Source organism: Bufo gargarizans, chromosome 11, assembly GCF_014858855.1.
Source record: "Bufo gargarizans isolate SCDJY-AF-19 chromosome 11, ASM1485885v1, whole genome shotgun sequence".
Classification (NCBI taxonomy): domain Eukaryota; kingdom Metazoa; phylum Chordata; class Amphibia; order Anura; family Bufonidae; genus Bufo; species Bufo gargarizans.
In genome coordinates this window covers 76,639,866-76,658,596 of record NC_058090.1, presented here as the reverse complement: position 1 = coordinate 76,658,596, position 18,731 = coordinate 76,639,866, and the positions used below count along the sequence as shown (strand labels likewise).

The 18,731-nt window shown below is 45.2% G+C and overlaps 2 protein-coding genes across 5 annotated transcripts in view; one reads left to right on the top strand and one right to left on the bottom strand.

Annotated features, from left to right (window-relative positions):
• The first annotated feature begins 983 nt into the window (after positions 1-983).
• LOC122922104 (galectin-related protein-like) lies at positions 984-4,682 on the top strand. The gene is made up of 3 exons (XM_044272576.1): positions 984-1,063; positions 3,323-3,473; positions 3,962-4,682. Exons 1-3 carry the CDS (start codon positions 1,008-1,010, stop codon positions 4,103-4,105), a joined length of 351 nt encoding a protein of 116 aa, XP_044128511.1. The 5' UTR covers positions 984-1,007; the 3' UTR covers positions 4,106-4,682.
• A 2,795-nt stretch (positions 4,683-7,477) lies between these two features.
• The window catches only part of MAX (MYC associated factor X), a 33,211-nt gene continuing 21,957 nt past the window's right edge, over positions 7,478-18,731 (bottom strand). For 2 of the 4 annotated variants that reach the window (XM_044272314.1, XM_044272316.1), the window contains 4 exons: positions 16,088-16,195; positions 13,625-13,642; positions 13,388-13,511; positions 7,478-10,572 (listed from right to left, as the gene is read on the bottom strand). In XM_044272314.1, the coding sequence (XP_044128249.1) occupies positions 10,385-10,572; positions 13,388-13,511; positions 13,625-13,642; positions 16,088-16,195 (438 nt within the window). In that variant the 3' untranslated portion in view covers positions 7,478-10,384. The remainder of the gene's footprint in view (positions 10,573-13,387; positions 13,512-13,624; positions 13,643-16,087; positions 16,196-18,731) is intronic. The other 2 variants (XM_044272315.1, XM_044272318.1) reach the window with 1 other exon arrangement.

Below are 18,731 nucleotides of genomic sequence, written 5' to 3'. Positions count from 1 at the left end.
ACTGACCATCGCTGGTCAGGAGAAGTGGATTAAGATATGGGAGGCTTGGAAGCCCTAATCCGTCTTGCCCCCAAATTGTATGTTTCTACTATTGCTGTCACCACCAGACATCTGAGAACCTCCTCCTTGAGCTTCCTTTTGTTTTGCTTTCATTTTCTCATCTCGTTAGCCTCTCTCAGCTGTCATGTAGTTGCACTGATTGCATCCCTTTAAATCCCTTCCCAGACTGCTTCACTTTGCGGTTTATATTCCTTCCTGGAGTGTGTGCATGCTGATCCTACTTCTGAGTCTTCTACAGATAAGTTTTGTTCATTCATTTGTGTTTTTCTGTTTGCTGGATCCCAGGTGACCCTGACTCCCTCCGTATCAAGTGTAGGGAGCCGGTGGCCGTGTCCCCTCACTATTATAGGGTGTTCAGGTGTTATACAGTCGAGGTACGAGGATATGCGATCATCTACCATTGGGATTTTCGCATAGGCTGAGCAGTCAGGGAAAGAGCCAGGTCTGATGCAGGGCTCTCCCTTTTGTTCCTTAGTTTTGGATCCAGTGAGTCGGATATTCATTTTGTGTCTTCTAGTTTCCTGTACACCTTCCGTGACACCGGCACTCCTGCTGATCAGCTGTTTGAAGAGTCTCACGGCCTCTTTCTAGGCCAGTGATGTCACGATCATCGTTCACATGGCCTGGGTGCAGCTCAGTCCCATTCAAATGATTGGGCCTAGGCTGCAATACCAAGCACAGCCACTATACAATGTATGGCACTGTACTTAGTAAGCTGCGAGGAGGCTGCAGCCTCTTCAAGATCATGGGGGTAACGGGAGTCAGATATTGATGACCTACCTAGAGGATAGGCCATCAATATTAAACTCCCGGGCAACTACTTTAAGCCAAAGAACAAAATTATTAACGTGACACATACAATTACAATCATTCCCTCCTGATAAAGCTAATACCTCAATGTATTCAAACTGAAGGGAGAAAAATATGTTGGTAATATCAAAGGAGGGATGAAACCAGCCATGAAGATCACCATCATGGGAGTTGTAGACGTCAGACCCAAGAGGTAAAAGAAAAGCAGTACATTTCATATGGTAACATCTGTCTGTAGAGTTAGTACAATTTTTTTATTAGCTTGTTTTGGGCCATCGATATACGTTGTTCTTACAAAAAGGCAGGGGAGTTTTATAGAAAATGGGGCCTTGGGGGACTAGACAAATTAGGGCCCTCTCTCGCCATGTTCAGACAGTTTGAAAGGACTAACCAGGGTTAAAAAAACATGGCTGCTTCTTCCAACAACAGGGCCACTTTGCCTGAGATTTCTCTGGTATTACAGTCCACTGAAGTGGATGGGGCTGAACTACAATACCTAGCACAACCTGTGGACAAATTGAGTGCTGTTTATAGTAGAAAGCAGCCATGTTTGTCTAACCCAGGTCATCCCTTGTAAATGTAAGGGCCAAAACCGCAATATACAGCCCACTAATATAATAATTCAGTCCCTAAAAAATACCACTATAATAATACAGGATGATTTTAGCTTGCACCCGGGGTTCCCATCTTCTAGATGCCACCCCTAATATCAGCCCTGTAAAAGAAATGGGTTAAATGGGGATAGCAAAAATCAAAACTGGACCATCATCATATGTCTTGTAGGACACCATCAGTGGCAAAAGAGGGGGAGAGGCGCTCATAGGGTAATAATTTTTGGACAATTGGTTAAAAGAAGTTGGTGATTATGCTCACCTCTTGGTGTTGTGAAAGCATAGGCACAACACTAGTGTAGATGTGTATTTAAGTAATGATCGCTGCTGCCGGTATTGTTCGCTCCTCACTTGTGGATTTGCCAATCCTCCAGAGGAGTGATGAGAGACAATAAAAGGGGTGTGGAGTAATGGGGGTCCACTGTTTTCGATACTTCTTGGCACAAAAACCATGACCTCGAATGATTGGAGACGGTTGTATTTTATTAACATATATGTGACAACGCGTTTTGGAGTTGAAAAGCACTACTTTTTTAAGTCTAAAAGGTGATGAGAATCCATAAATTAGGAAAAATAATATTATGTATAAAAAAGGGACAGAAACAGTAAGATAAGGTGCACACGGATACATATATATCTGTGTTATATATATATATATATATTTATATACACACGTGTGCACCTTACCTTACTATTTCTGTCCCTTTTTTATACATAATACGTGTCGTCGCCTATATGTTAATAAAATAGAACCGTCTCCAATCCTTCGAGGTCTTAGTTTTTGAGCCAAGAGGTATCGAAAACAGTGGACCCCCATTACGCCACACCCCTTTTATTATGTCTTTTAGGAGAAAATTATGGAAGGATTGGCCAGGAGGTGGGTTCTATTTTAGCTAATGTTGAGTTGCCTGTGCAGAAAGAAGTACTAAAAAGTGCACACCACCCACGAGGAGCCACCAGCTGAAGCAACCTTTCTAAAGTTGGTTGCTTCCTCTGGTAGAAACAACTTTGATTGATTCTTCCATCAGCCCATCACTATCCCATTCGTAAGACTTACTAGGGTATAAAACGTGATAGTGGGGGCTCCAGGGCTCAAATCTTCATTGCAAACGTTCTACAGCAGAGTTTCCTAACCAATTTCTGGAGTTTCCTTGGAACCTGCTTAGGGGTTCTCGGAAAGGCAACCAGCAGTTATAAGTAGTTTGGGGGTTCCGCAAAAATTGACCATAGGATGTCCTGCTGGCATGACCACAAGTGAGCAGCTGTAATATTTAAGAGATGACTTCAAAAAGTGTTCAGTTACTCTGTAGCGTCACAGAAGAAAATAGAGCATTACACAATAACCATTAAAATTAATCGGCTGTTGATGTAATACATGGATGTTCTAGATCAGTGTTCCTCAACTCCAGTCCTCAGGGCCCACCTAACAATCAGGTTTTCAGGATTTTCTTAGTATTCAGCAGGTGATAATTAGTTTCAATGCATCAGAATTTACCACAGGTATTCATTCTGTGGGATAGTCTCAAATCTTGACTGTTAGGTGGGCCCTGAGGACTGGAGTTGGGGATCACTGTTCTAGATCACTGACTACTAAATTAGGGTCCCCAGTGGGAGAACCGCTCTATTAATTTGGCTTTCTAAACCTATGCAGATAAACAAAATGGATCATAGATAAAAAACCGGAGTGCAAATAATCAGGTGCATGTTCTAACCCAAGATCTCAGAGCTTCACCTACCTGTGTATAGATGGATAGCATATCAGTAAGTGTTTAGTCCTTCATTTGGGGGAGCATTGATCATTGCAGTTCTGTCCACAGCTTTACAGTCAGTTTTCTGTGCAGTCCCGAAGATGCAGAGGAAGACGTGGCTCTCCTACTGACAGTCAACTTCCAAGACAGATCTATAATCCGAAATGCCAAGTTTGCAGGAATTTGGGGTGCAGAAGAGAAAAAAATTCCATATTTCCCCTTCACTCCTGGAAACAACTTTAAGGTAAGGCTCCAAACATTACTAGATATTACTTGACTAAAAGACCACTGATCTATAGTTATGCTGCCCACATCTGAACCCTCTCCAGGTCTATGACATTGTTCTCCAGGTCCCAGTAACAGCAGCTTCACAAAATATAAGGAAAAATATGAATATTTCATGGTATTATAGGAACATGGGTTGGGATGTTTGATTCCATGGAGAAGGAGCCAAAAATTGTGGATATTGGGCTATGCAATATCAATGCAGAAGTTAGGTGGAGGCAAAAGGGGCAAGCTGCTGAGTAAGTGCATATAGAGGGGAGCCCTGGGGGTTGACTTAGCCTTTACCAGCACGTGAGCCCTATAGAACCAGATCATTGCCATCCCCTCATTAAACGCAAATTATACAAAACTTTAGAAAGCTCTTACAGAAAGTAACGGTCCCCTGTATCATGTCCGTGTGTCTGATTTGCTCCCGGAGTAATAACAAGCTTATTGCTTTCATTCTAGATGGAGATCCTCTGTGAGCACCAACAGATGCGGGTTCTATTAGATGGACAAGGACTCTGCGACTTCACACATCGTGTCCCACAGCTCAAAGCAGTGACGGGTCTTAGGGTCACAGGAGACATTAAACTTACAAAGGTGGCATAACACTAAAGCCCGGGGCACTTGGGATGCAGTCCCCTATCTACTTGGTACCATTCTACTACTTGCTTAGTACCAGTCTGCTATCTGCGTGGTACCATTCTACTACTTGCTTCGTACCAGTCTTCTATCTGCGTGGTACCATTCTACTACTTGCTTAGTACCAGTCTGCTATCTGTGTGGTACCATTCTACTACTTGCTTAGTACCAGTCTGCTATCTGCGTGGTACCATTCTACTACCCTTTTGGTACCATTTTACTACTTGCTTGGCACAAGTCCAATATCTGCCTGGTGGCATTATATTATCTGATGCCAGTCCACCGTTTGCCTGGCACAATTTTACTACTTGCTTGGAACTTGTTCGCGGTCAGTCTAAAAGCTAAATTAACTTGGTTCATCTATGAGACATCATAGTGTCATTATAAATTACGGACCCCAGTGACGCCCATCAGACCCCATGGACTCCAGTGGCTTCCGGCATCCTGCCAGACAAAATGCTGCTGCCTGCTTTTTCTCAGAATCCACAGCCGAGGGTCCTATGAAACCTCTGCCACTGATCTGAGCCTCATGTATTTGGTCACAAATAACAGAATAAACAGTTTTTGTGCTAATATCGTCATCTTGTGCTCTCTTAATATTGTGAATTTTTTGTACTATTACTATGCGGTAAGATGAATAAAAGAAACCCTCTTCTATTTCACTCGAGTCAATGCTCAAGGTAATTATATTAATTATAGAAAGATTTCATAATCCTAGTTGTTCCCGGGGATAAATATTGGTGCAGCAGTAATGGTTGGCAGTATGGCTGCTGCAGGAATCGCACGCCTGCTGGGCTGCTGTCTTACAATACAATGTCCTTGCCATAATTTGGATGACGGCGGTTTCCTCCCTTCCAAATACCAAGAATCACTGAGCACGTGAATGTATTTTCTGTCTCAGGCTTCGGTATTGCAGTAATGATGCTGCTCTCTGCTGTGTGATAATGCATACTAGGGATACATTAGGGGGTAATGCTGCAGGACATGTGACTGTCATAATTGCAGGTCACCATTTCTACAAACATAGAAGCAGCATAAAAAGCAGGCATTTAGGCTAGGACTACACAGCGACATGTGTCGCGCAACAATTTTTATAATGATAGTCTATTGTGTCGCACTGCAACATACGACTGTCGCAGTAAGTCGCAGTGTGACACCATAGACTATCATTATAAAAATTGTTGCGCGACACATGTTGCAGTGTAGTTGTGCCCTATGTGTTGCGCGACACATGTTGCAGTGTAGTTGTGCCCTATGTGTTGCGCGACACATGTTGCAGTGTAGTTGTGCCCTATGTGTTGCGCGACACATATTGCAGTGTAGTTGTACCCTTTGTGTCGCGCGACACATGTTGCAGTGTAGTTGTACATTTCGTCGTGTAGCCCTAGCCTTACACACCGGGAGCAGCCCTGCAGTAACCAGCTTCGTACACTACACAATGAATGGGAGCTGTGTAGTTCTGGTATCAGAGCTACTCGCCAACAGCTGATCGGTAAGATCTGATCTGATATTGATGGCCTATCCTCAGGATAGGCAATTAATATAAAAATCCTGGAAAATCCCTTTAAGCCAAGGAGCATTAAAGGAGTTCTCCAAGATTTTTATACTGTTGACCTATCCTCAGAATAGGTCATCAGTATCTGATCGGTGGGGGTCCACCAGGTGTTTTGAGAAGGCTGATGCTCCTGTGAGTGCTGCGGCCTTCTCGCAGTTTACAAAGCACCTGTACATTGTATAGCGGCTGTGCTTGGTATTGCAGCTCAGCCCCATTCACTTCAATGGGGCTGAGCTGCTCCTAGGCCACGTGATGGATGAACATGTCATCACTGATCTAGGAAATGCTGAGAGAAGGCCGCTGCCTTCTGAAACAGCTGATCGGTGAGGGTCTCGGGTGTCGGCCTCCCACCAACCAGATACTGATGACCTATTCTGTATCTGACGGAATGCATTTGCGGAAAAATCTGCATCATTAATAGTTTTCCATGTATTCCTATGGAGTTTAAATCAGTGTACTAATCTGTACGTGTTGTGGATCTTCTAAAGCCCCATTTCTCCATTGATTTCCATGGGATACCATAATACTCAAAGAAATCCGCATGAGTCTAAAACACGCTCTTGTAAACTTCAGTGTGATATGAAGGCACCATTACTGGTACAATCTCCTCTAGAAACAACGGCGTACAATGGAACAGGTATATATCGCTATGTAAAGACATATGGAGACCTCCCATAGAGTTCTACAGGTACCAAATTATGGCCCCCACACCGCTCAACGTAACTGTAACATCCCAGAGTTATGTTACTATACTCTTTACCCCGCTACAACCTGTTAAGCGTATCTGCATTGTCATCCTGTGTAATTTAACATTCACATTCTCACAAATGTGCATATTCTAAGCCTGTTACATGTAATTTGCTGTAATTTCCATGTACACCAGCAGGTGGCAGCAATGTGTTACCAGGAACTTAGTTCAGTTTAGCATTTCTAGACTGGAATAGTACATTCCAGTTTAGCTCCCCCCTCTTTGAGGAGGTATGGAATGTTCCAGCATCCTGCCTCATGGGGAGGAGAAGGAAATTACAGTTAGTGTGCGTCAGACACCCCAGCTAGGGGAAGGCTGTGCTGGTAGGAGCTCCCAGTTCTAGGGATCCCAACCCAGGATCGTGTCTCGGCTGAGACCAAAGATCTTCATTCCCAGTCTGAGCCCTTCAGCCTCAGCTGGTGACAGGCAAGCAGCTACCTCCAGAACTCCAGGAAGAAGCATACCCTGTGAGCATTACTGTGAGTACCAGGAGAAGCCAAATTCCTCCTCAGCTAGTCAGTCCCATACACAGCAGAAGATAGCCAGAGCAGAAGATATAGATTCCTGCCATATTCTACAAGCATATGATAGAGCAGAAGAGATAGTAATCCCTGCCACATATTGCCAATACCTGCTGGGACCAAAGACTATTGCTGTATCTCATGTGGATTAATGCTGCCTCCAGTAAAGACAAGTTGAATTACATTCCAAGTCTGGATCTCATTTACTGCTACTAAATCCCTCAATTACTCCTACTAGCAACACTCATTTTATTGCAAGTGAGCCAGGAGTCCAGCCGTACCAAGGTAGGAGACACCATTGACACTATACCTACTGCTATAGAGACATTACACCACTCTGGCATTCCTCACCTGGTACGTGAGTTGCAACACCTTAAAGGGCCCCGAGACTGTACCCTGCGCACGCTGCAATTGGCGTCACGAACAAAAACTATCATTGCATATTATAGCGTCAGTGTGCATTATTCCAATCCGGCTTACTGCATAACCACGAAAGAAAATCAAGCGCAGTCCTATAAGGATAAAATAAGATTTTATTTATAGTTTTATTGTAAAGGTGAACATTAATTGGAGATGGCCAATTGGGCTTATGTACAATATACCTAGTATTTCGAAGATGGGGGGGGGGGACAAAAGATAAAAAGTATCATCATTGTACTGGGCACAGAATTTCATGTGTGCAAAGAAATAATAAATGAGAATTTATCTATTCATCGACATCAAACCAATAACGATGTAAGCGACAAGCTCGGCCGCCTCTTAGGCAGTTGTGGTTCTAGTCGCTCAGACCAAAAAAAAAAAAAAAACCCTGCAGTGACCGAGTGTTTGACAACTAGACACAAATATGGCCTAATGCTGCCTTATGTGGAAGGAGAAGTAATATATCTCAAGCATGCACGCCGGTAGGACACACATACCGGGATGTCCTCTCAGACTTACAATGGAAAATAGCTGCCACCGATTTCATCCGATGCTATATAATAGCGGACCCCAATGGAGGATTTGTAAGCCAGTAGAAGTTCATTGCTTGTGTGTCACATGACGGCGCACCTCATACTACAAGATATTAGATATACCGATATATAGAACAACCACATTTCATTTATTTTCCAGAATTTATATTCCTATGCCGTACGGAGATGTCCAGGGCAGAGAGCCCCCCCCCCCTACCAGCAAGTAATAGTCCTCTACTGGGACGGCCAGAATGTCCGCTACTACAACTCCCATAGGGGTTGTCACTCTGGCTTGTCATGTTGTGTAATGGAAACAAGGGGACGACACAGAGTAACTAAGCATCTTTAGCATTCAGTAGTATGGGAGAGCTGTAGGAGAACCCCTAATACAGCTGAATAAGGGTAGGTTCACACCGCTTTTTAACCGATGCAGGAGTTCACCGGATCAGGCCTAGCCAAATACTGCCATTCAACGCCAGACCCCATTGGCTTTAATGGGATCTATCTGCTTTCTGGCATGAGTCCCAGGTTTCAGCCATACATTGGTGCCAGAAAGCAGCCAGATCCCATTATAGTCAATGGCATCCGGTGATGATCGGCAGGATACGGCTAGGCAGGTCACGGTGAAGAGCCAAACTGGGCAATGAAAGAATTTAGATTTCCTATGCAGCGTGGAGTGTTATTCAGTCTTCATGATGAGCATGAAATAATATTTAATTTATTAGCTTGCACTGTGCACTATCCATTCACGTCTATGGGACTTCTGAAAATAGAGGAGCGCGCTCTAGTGGCTATTTTCAGAACTCCCATAGTGATGAATGAAGAGCACGCGGCTCTCCGTCACTTCAGGGGGTCCCGCTTTCTAGAAAGGAGCAGATCCCAGAGGTGGGATTTGCACCTATCTGACACTGACAGCCTATAGGTGCAGATGGGCCAACCCCTTTAAGACGGGAACCTCCTCTAGCAAATGGCGGATTTCACAGACAAAATACATCACGATGTAAAACACTCCAAAAAGACATAATAAAGAAAAAATACAAACTGGAAAAATAACATCAACATAAAGCTGTAGTTTGGAATAGACTTTTACAAGACATACGGGCAACTGCTCAAACAGCAATCCCCCAATATGGTCTAATACCAGAAAAAGCTTAGTTTAGGAACGGGGGTGAAGGGGGGGGGGGATTATATCGATATCCAAACTGCACAAAGTCAGCGGCTGCCCCCTTCACACTACAGAAGTAGCCGATCACTGATCAGCCGATCATCCTGCTCTGGATCTGACTGTCGAAGGCGATCAGACTATATTGGGGGACTGCCCTTTAACAACCCCCTCTCTATTGAGTGGAGCTATGATTTACAAGTAGGGGGTGGGCTGCACGTGACTATAGACTCCCACTGAGGACACTCCGGTCGGCATTCGGATACTCTGCATTGAACACTACACAAGACTACTTCCTGTCACATACAACAAAATTTAATTTGGCAAATACATACAGAAACACACACAAATGGTTTTCAATTTGAAAGTTGGTCAAATCTCAGGTTTCTTGATGCAAGTAGTAGTATAATACAGTTAAAGTCTGAGGACACATCTGAAGCCGGGGCTTCCCGAGCGTCACAATGGACGACGCTCGGCGTTGGGAAGTGCACCATTCGCTGCTCGATAGGATCCCATGGATGCAGCAATATCGGTCTTGGCAGAACAGGATTCATTACAGATCGGGGGCCGGAGGGTATAAATCAATACTAAGAATCCCAAACCCCTTGTGCAGACTACGAGTGGACACCACCAATACATTCCCAATTTCATTACGGTGCCATATTTGAAGACATTTGATGTACGTGAAAAGAAATGCAAATACAATAAAATAAAAATGCAAAAAAAAAAAAAAAGCGTTTTTCAAATGGATTCAGAAATTTGAAAATTAATGCTAATAATCAGCCAGGAGGTCGCCGGCAGCAGCACCAAGTACTTGGAATTTCTTACGTGGCACGGCAACACCTCCGCTTTTCTGCAAAACTGATCCTAATGGAAGCGTAAATGACTCTGTGTAAAAAATAAAAAATAATATATATATATAAAATACACGTATTTGGGTGTTTTTTCAGGTTTCCCCAACCTGCTTTCTTCACCTTGTGATACCTGTCGTACGAAGGTCAAACTGCAGACAAGTATTGCGGGTAATAACGCGTCAGTGACGACGCGCCAAGTGCAGATCTGTATAATGGCGAGCATGGACGTGTCAAGGAGGTTTAAATAACATATAGGGGAGGGGATATAGAGGGGAAAAGAAAAATGCTGTCCGATAACTCACTGATAAGGGGGGAAAGGAAAGGCGGCGTTGGACAAACAAAAACATTAGGCAGAAGTCCTTAAAGGAGTTGACCAGGGCCTATTTACGGGCGAAGGAGGGCCTGACGAGGATAAGCTTGGTACAGGCTGCTGGTTTTATTGCTTGTGTTTGCTTAACTCGCTTCCATCCGTAGCTTCTTTCTGCTTTGGGGTTCCTCGGGTTCGGACTCGGAGCTTGAGTCGGATCCTCCGTCAAAGGCGGATATGGTGCTGCCATTGGGATTGGTGTAAAGGCTGCTGTCAGATGAGGAGTAGTTTGACTGAAGGCGAGAATTGGATTTCGCTTTCTCCAGTGCACGGACTGTAAAGACAGATCAGACGGTGAGTAATGGACCTCTGAAACCTTAGGGCAAATATTCAAAAATGTGGATTGGTGAAACAATACAGAAACCCAAAAACCTGCCCCCCCTCCCAAACCGCCAACAGGTTTACAATGATAACCGTCTTTCTTCTGTCGGTTTCTGAATAATGTAGAACAAGAATTTCCATTCAAGCTTCCAGATGCTAGTGAAGTAGTCATGAGGACAGAGACGCTCTCCTGAGGAGTCACGCTGGCTGAACTCCTCCTTCTAGCTTGATTAAAATGCCATGACGTTAAAAAACCTCCTAAAGTGGCATTCAGCACATGCGCAGTGAAGCGGCCACATCTTTGGGAATGTGTCAAATGTGGTTTTAGAGGACTTGTGATGGTGTACCCGTCTGTAGGATGTTAATCAGGTCAGAAGGACCGGCCAGCATGACTCCTTGGGAGAGCAGCTCCACCCCCATGACTCCTCACTGGCATCTTTTTCCTAATTATGGAGAAGAAAGAAGATTATGATGATAGATAACAGGTTGGTGGTGGTTTGGGTGGGAGCTATAGTCTGATGACAGGTTCCCTTTTAGAGGAGAAGTTAGCTATTTCCTCCTTTGTGTTGATGTCACTACTACGGTGACGTATCACATCTGTCTCCACAGGCATGGACTAAATTCAGTCACTGGACAGTAAGAAGGATGGGACAGATTCCAAAGAAGACTATGAGTGGGGAGACTCTCAAAGTGACCGGATCCAAGACAAACGCAGCTCCTGGACAGCCAATATGGCTACAAATCGAATATGGGAGATCTTTACTTCTCATCCCAGAAATTGAAGGCCTGGGCCTACAAGCTTACAAGACACACGTTTCACACAGTTCCTGCAGATAAGGATTTAGGAGCAAAGTCAAGTTTAAATTTCAGGAGGTTGGTAGACGTTTAAAAGGGATTGTCCCACTTCAGCAAACTGCATTTATCATGTAGAGAAAGTGAATACAAGGGACTTACTAATGTATTGTGATTGTCCATGTTGCCTCCTTTGCTGGTTTGAATAATTTATCCATCGCATTATACACTTTTCATTTCCACAGTTACGACCACCCTACAATCCAGCAAAGGTGGTCGTGCTTGCACAATGCAGGAAAAAGTGCTGTTCTATGTGCTCTCACATGGTACCAGCCACCAGAGATGTCGGCGCTTTTTCCTATAGTAATCACGGCCACCACTGCTGGACTGCAGGGTGGACGTAACCATGGAACCAAGAAGGGTATAATGTGATGGAAAAATAAATAAAGCCGGCATCATTATTTGTCTTCAGTTAATGAAAAGTTGTCACTAGACTAATAGTTGGTGGCCCTGTGCCAAAAACAAAACAAAACAAAAAAAAAAAAAAACATACCAAACCTAGCCTATACATCTAACTTGTCCATAGACTGTTTATCTAGACGTAATCCCCCAAAAAATAAAGTGTTAAAGGGGTTTTCTGGGCACCAGCGAGTCCCACAAAGCCACCTTAATTACACAGAACACACTTGCAAGAGAAAGTTTGTAATATACTTTGTTCCGATGTTGCGTGGAACAAAATACATTAGAAAGTGTCTTGTATTAACTTGGTCTACATGATACATGCCATTTGCTGACGTGATACAACCCCTTTAAGGCTACAGACACCTGAACGTTTTTATTAAAACGGTTTCTTGTTTGGCTTCTGCACCTTCTACGTTTCACAGTACATTGAAGGCTGCAGAAGCCTCGCCCCTGATAATCGGCCCGACTATCGGCACCGTGTGCGAGTCAAGCCCCCTGTTGGTCACTTGATTAAATGCGAGAGTGAAATCTGATTCATATGTGTTGAGAGGCAAGCAAGTAACTACTGAACGTCTGGTCTCCAGGAAATGATGCTGGAAGACAGTAGATAACTAAAATATAGATTTTGCTAAGGGCTTACAAATATAAATTTTTTTATTACACTGAAATACCCCTTTAAAGGTTGGTGGCCCTGTCCCCCCAAAAAACATGCCCTGGTTTTTACAATGGCTGAACGTTTGAGCCATGATCAAACTGTGCCGCCAATCAAAGCATAGCTGCGGCCTACATGAAGTAATATTCGTAGCACTGAATGAGGCTAGTTTCACACCAGCGTTAGGAGATTTGGCGCAGCAATACTTGTCCAGACGATTCTCTGCATATTTACCGGGTTGAGGCCGGATCTCGGCCGGTCTCCATTATAGGGCATTCAGGAAGCGTCCGGCAATGCTGGATCCACAGAGCCTGCCGGATCTCTGAGTGCTAGAGTGAAACTAGCCTAACCCAGACGTATTCAGGGTCCCAGAAATAGTGCCTTCACACGTGGCAGACTATACTGCAGAAATTTCCGTAAACTGAAAATTAGTTCCATTCATCTGATTCACTGGCACGTGACTTTCTGGTTGTTGGCCTCAGAAATTTTGCAATAAAATCTGCAGTGTGCGAAGGTACCCTTAAGGGGTTGTTCCATGTCCTTGGGAGACTCATTAGGGAGACCGAGCTGATGTATAGGTCTTATTTACAAGCAATGGTCAATGGGAGGCAAAGATGAAAATTACTGTGTGAAGGCACCCTAAGGTGCTGACTACAGACTATGCTCCATGCAAAACAAGACTACAGCCACACCACAGACACCCATCAGTGGACAGCTATTTTGGGGTTCTTGCCCCTCCCCAATACAGAGCACTATTAGGCTGGAAGAGATGCTTGTGATGCAGCCCTGGAGTAGGGGACATGTCCAGACGCGGAAAACCTCAGGATGGACCTTGTGAACCTCCTGGAATACACGTCCATACCTTGTTGTTCTAACAGAGAGTTTTGTCTCTTTAGGTCATCGATGTCTTGCTGGTGTGTGTGATTTTTCCTTCTCATATACTGTATATATTCTGTTGCTTTGTCCAGTATTTGAGCCCGTGAAGCCTTGAAGGGATGAAGTAAAAGGGTTACACCTGACCACTTTTATCAACATTATTCCTCCTAAGTTAATGAAAAGTTGTCACTAGACCAATACCGTTCAGTTAACGAATACCAACCTGTCCATAAGCTGTTACCTAGACGTAATCCAAAAAAAAAAAAGTGTTAAAAGGGGTTTTCCAGGACCCAGCGAGTCCCTCAAAGCCACCTTAATTACACAGAACACACTTGCAGGAGAAAGTTTGTAATATACTTTGTTCCGAAGGTGCGTGGAACGTGGTCATGTGACACTCCTCTTCTGAGGATCCAGCTTCCGCTGTGGTCGCACCCTTTACCAGGTTTCCAGTCTGAGCTTTTGGCGGCACAAGAACTATTCCTCTTCATGGCGCATACACAAAATCCTGAATCCATCTTATCTTCGCTTGGACCAGGGAGAGCTACAGTTCTGGTCCCGTCCACAGAATTACGACATCCCATCCGAAGCCCAGAGGCCAAAAACTTAGTAAAGGATGTGACGTCGGTGGATCTAGGATTTTCAGAAGAGGAGTGTCACGTGGCCCGGTTCCCATGTGGCTGATCCACGCAACTTCAGAGTGATTAAGTATATTACAAACTTTCTCCTACAGGTGTTTAACGTACTAGGTCCCGGAACACCAATTTAATTGCCATATGATTGTCTGGAATATGGGATCACATCACCGTCACTGTGCGGATCAGCCTAGTCCACTATGCTTCTAACACAAAAAGAAGTCCATACTTTTCCAATGTGAGTCAATGGCGGACATATGCAAGTGTACAGACATGATATTCAAAGTGTCCCGATGAGAACAATTCTCAAAGCTGGCATGAACCTAGTCTGAGGCCAAGTCTACATATGCTTTATGGAGGACACTGCATGGCATGGAGAACCTGCCTGCTTCCCGGAGAGAATGCAAAGGATTTGTGCAGCTACAAATAAGGGATGCAGTTATTTGGCGTATATGGCGGAAGGTTCTCCTAGCATATACACCGAGCCTACACTGAGAGGCCATCACTAGCTGATTGACAGGGGTCTGACACCCCGAACCCCCACCGATCACCTGTATAGGAGTAAGTCCAGCGCTAAAACTACACAGATCATCGCTGCAGCACAGATACCACCGACTTCCGTGAGTCAGTGCTGGAGATTCGGCGGCACAGCTTATCGGCAGGGGTGTTGGATGTTAGGCCGAAGCTGATCAGCTAATGATGGCTTATTTTAAGGACAGGCCATCACTTAATAAAAGCTGGACAACCCCTTTAATGTCTGTCAGATTAATTAAGACATAGAAAGGCGGGTGTGGAATGAATGATCGCGTGTTTGTTCAAACCCCTCCCGATGATTGTAAAATGAAAACGAAAGTAAAACGTGCTGTTTGACTCCTGCCGTTACTTGCATCATACCCCTCCCCCCACCTCCCTTACACACAGACACAACCAGGAACTACAAATTTCAATGCTGCTCCCAGACTTCAAATATAAGTGTTACACCCGCATTTGAAATCAAAGCTTCTGGGGTTTAAAGAGAGTCTATCAGCAGGTTTGACCCCTCAATACTGCTGACCGCGCCATGTAGGTGACAGGGGAGCAGTGTAAAGCCATACCTGGGGCGAGGATCATATAGGTTGTAGGACTAAAAAAATCCAACTCTTAGTCCCGCGATGCGCTCAGTGCCCCTGAAGACTCCGCCAGCCCCGCCCTTCTGTGTGACAGCTCTTTCATCCAATCAGGAAACAGCGAGAGCCGTCACTCACAGCAGAGGGGAGGGGCTGACGAGGTGTTCAGTGCACAGAGCTGAGGGCGACCGCCTCCATGGCACTTGTGGTCATGCAATCTGCATCAGCATCGCCCCAGGTATGCTCACACTGCTCCCCCTATCACCGTGACGAGTCAAAACTGCTGACTGCCTAATACCATCTAATTTTAACCTCTGTCTGTTTTAGTAACTACTTGCAGTTCCCCATGTAATTGCAATTCTGGAGCATCTATTCTTACACCATTGCTGTGTTGTTCCATCCACAAGTTATGAAGGAAATGCCAGCAGTTTCTAATGAAGGTTCAGATGAGTGTAACCAGTTGGGGGGGTGTCCATGCACAGTCTGACACCAGCAGAACTGACTGGATATTCTCAGACCCCCTAACATGGTAATATCCACCAACCTTGTCTGCAAATCATTAATAAACTTCTACTACAAATAGAAAAAAGGAATGGAAGATCATAGAGTCGTAAGAAGAGATGCTCCAGAATTGTTATTACATGGGGAATGCAAGTCGTTACTAAAACGGATGTCAGGAGAGGGGACATGTCCTCTAAGGTCTAAGCGCTAAGGCTAGTTTCACATCTGCGGCAGGCTGTCCCGGCAGACAGCTGGAGTTCTCCGGATTCTGCATTTCCAGATACTGCCGACTGCCCACCGGACCCCAGAAGACCGGCCACGTTGTTGGGAATCGGCTGGACAAAAACTACTTCACGCAACTGTTTTTGTCTGGCCGGAGGACAGCAGCAGATGTGAAACTAGCCTAACCCTTACATATCACACATTCGAATACGATGTTCAGCTCACCTTTTCGCCTTGGAGTGAAGGTACGGAGTCTCTTAGGCTGTGAAAGCTGTCCTTGATGTGGTCCCTGCGCTTGCGCTCCAGTGCATTGTGGTGTGCTCTTTTGTCTGCCTGTAAATATAAAATATGGAGCGTGATTCAGCGGCTTGGTGCTCCCCGGACTATCCTGGTGGCGATCCCCCACAAAGAAGCTGCTTTTTATTATTTCAGCCGCCATGATTAGTTAAAGCGAAAGGAGGGGGAAGCTTTTTCCTAAAACACTCCCCACTCGCACTCGGGACTGACCTGTTTGCAGTTCCTGATCAAGGGAATATCGACAGTACATGGCAGTATACAGATCACCTCTACTGGCGGCGGCCAAGAGTTCTTATGACGACAGCTTCCAAATGGCGAGTCAGGTACCCCACTCATGACCCCCCTCTATGTGATGAACCCATGGATGGCCATTCATTTGCATAGTTGGCAGGCGACATGAAATTGGCCAAATGCTGAGAACGAGAACGAGCGGCCCCTGAGTGCCTTGAATTAACGGCGCTGTAGTGAAAGTGCCTGTCCACCGCTTATGTGATAAATGTATCATCACTGGGGGTCCGACTGCGGAGAATGAGACTGGGTGTCCATAAGTCCTCTGCATGAACGGCGCTGTAGTGCAAGTGCGTGGCCAGCGCTCCATTCACTTTTATTATCACTGTTGTATTCAGCCGCCCCACATATCCCAATGGAGCGCTGGTCACACCTGTACACCGCTCCATTCACACGGGGGAATAACGAAACCCCTATTACGGCGCTATAAAACGGTGTCCCCCTTTTCCATAATCAAAATGAGAAACACAAATATTCTATTGTTCGGCATTGTGCCCCAGTTTCGATGCCCTTTCGGCAGTCCTAAGCAGACCAGACGACCACACAGAGACAGACGGAGATAGGCGGCTATGCCTAACAAATTCACACGCTGCTCCTCTCCCACCACAAGCTTTATGAATAAATCACAATTCTCCAAGTATTTCATGCACATTAACTCTATAGGGTACTTGGCTCTTCCTGGCTCTGTGGAGGCGCTGCTCGTACCTCTCCTGCCCACACAGGGTTAATAATTAAGGACCTTTCACGTGGTAACGGCACTAAAGCTCTGCAACAGATGTTGATGCAGAAAATGCCTCAGGCTTTGAGGACAGGAGGGAAGTGAAATATAGGACGGAGAGAGCGCGGATGCACTGCAGAGAATCCTTAAGACGGCATGGCGGTCTTATCCGTACTGGTGATAAGACGACATGATGCCAACTGGGGGGATAAGGGTAGTAAGAGAAGGGACTGACAGGCAGGTCCTACCCCCAACCCCATCATGGGAGCAGGTGTTCTCTATAATGGGAATGTTGTAGCCGCTAAGGTAAAGGTGCTCCCCTTGTGACAAATACCATTGAAATGTGCAGCTCGGCTGCAGGGACCCCCATCAGTCCTTTTGTGGGGTCCCTGTTTATGGACTGTCAGCAGGTTTCATACCCCAATAGACCCCTTTATAAGTCAACAGGTGACAAATAATATTCTGTGCTGACTAAGGCCTCATGCACACTACCGTATCCATTTTGCATTCTGCAAATCACGAATGCGGTCCGTGTGCCGCTGGCCATTTAATTTTTTTGTGGCCCCATTCACTTCAATGGGTCTGTGGTCTGCATTTTGCAGGCATATTCTATCTTTTTGAGGAACGGACAAGCGGATGCAGAAAACACACAAATGCACACCACGGAAACATTGAAGTCAACGAGTCCACAATAAAAGCGGATGCAACACGGGCGGTATCCATATTTTACGGATCCGCAGTTTGTGGACTGCACAATACAGATGGTCGTCAGCATGAGGCCTAATGGGAGCTCTGGAAGGACACAGCGGACTCCGTTATGAATCCAATGTATTCATGATGTGAGCGCTCCCCTCAGGCCGATGACCGACAGGCTGCTGTGTATACAGTATACTCAACCTGCAGCCCTCCAGCTGTTGTAAAACTACAACTCCCACTATGCCCTGCTGTACGCTGTCCGGGAATGCTGGGAGTTGTAGTTTAGCAGCAGCTGGAGTCGCAGGTTGAGCATGCCTGAGCTAGGCTATTATTAAAAAATAATGCAGACCTTAGTTGAAGTGTCATTTACAAGTTGTCTCCAATCTTTGTCATTTCCCCCCTCAAATATGGTTCTCTATATATATATACCCTACATTTCCCATCATGCCCCTGGAGTGGATTTTCATCAAATTACGGTCAGCTAGTGATGGATCAGTGACATCACTGTCTATTCTATGCGACACAGCTTCAGCCCGTCTCCCCTGCCTGCTGCTTGTGATAGGCTTTTCTATCAGTTCTTACAAGAAGCAGGAGAGCAGTGTGAAGCTGCGTCTCTCAGAATACACTGGGTATTCTGCACACAGTTATTATAGACACATTAGGAGTCGGGGGAGTTTTATAACTGCAGCTAATCACAGGAGGGACTCCTATAATACCCCTGCACTTCTAGTCTCTTGGATTAGGCAGAAATTATTTCTTGAGCAGCGCTGTGTGCATACAAGGACATACAGACAATCAAGGAGGGTGGAGATGTGAGGGGAGAGATATGATCGGTGATGATGCAATCAAGTGGTTCACAGGAGGTCAGCC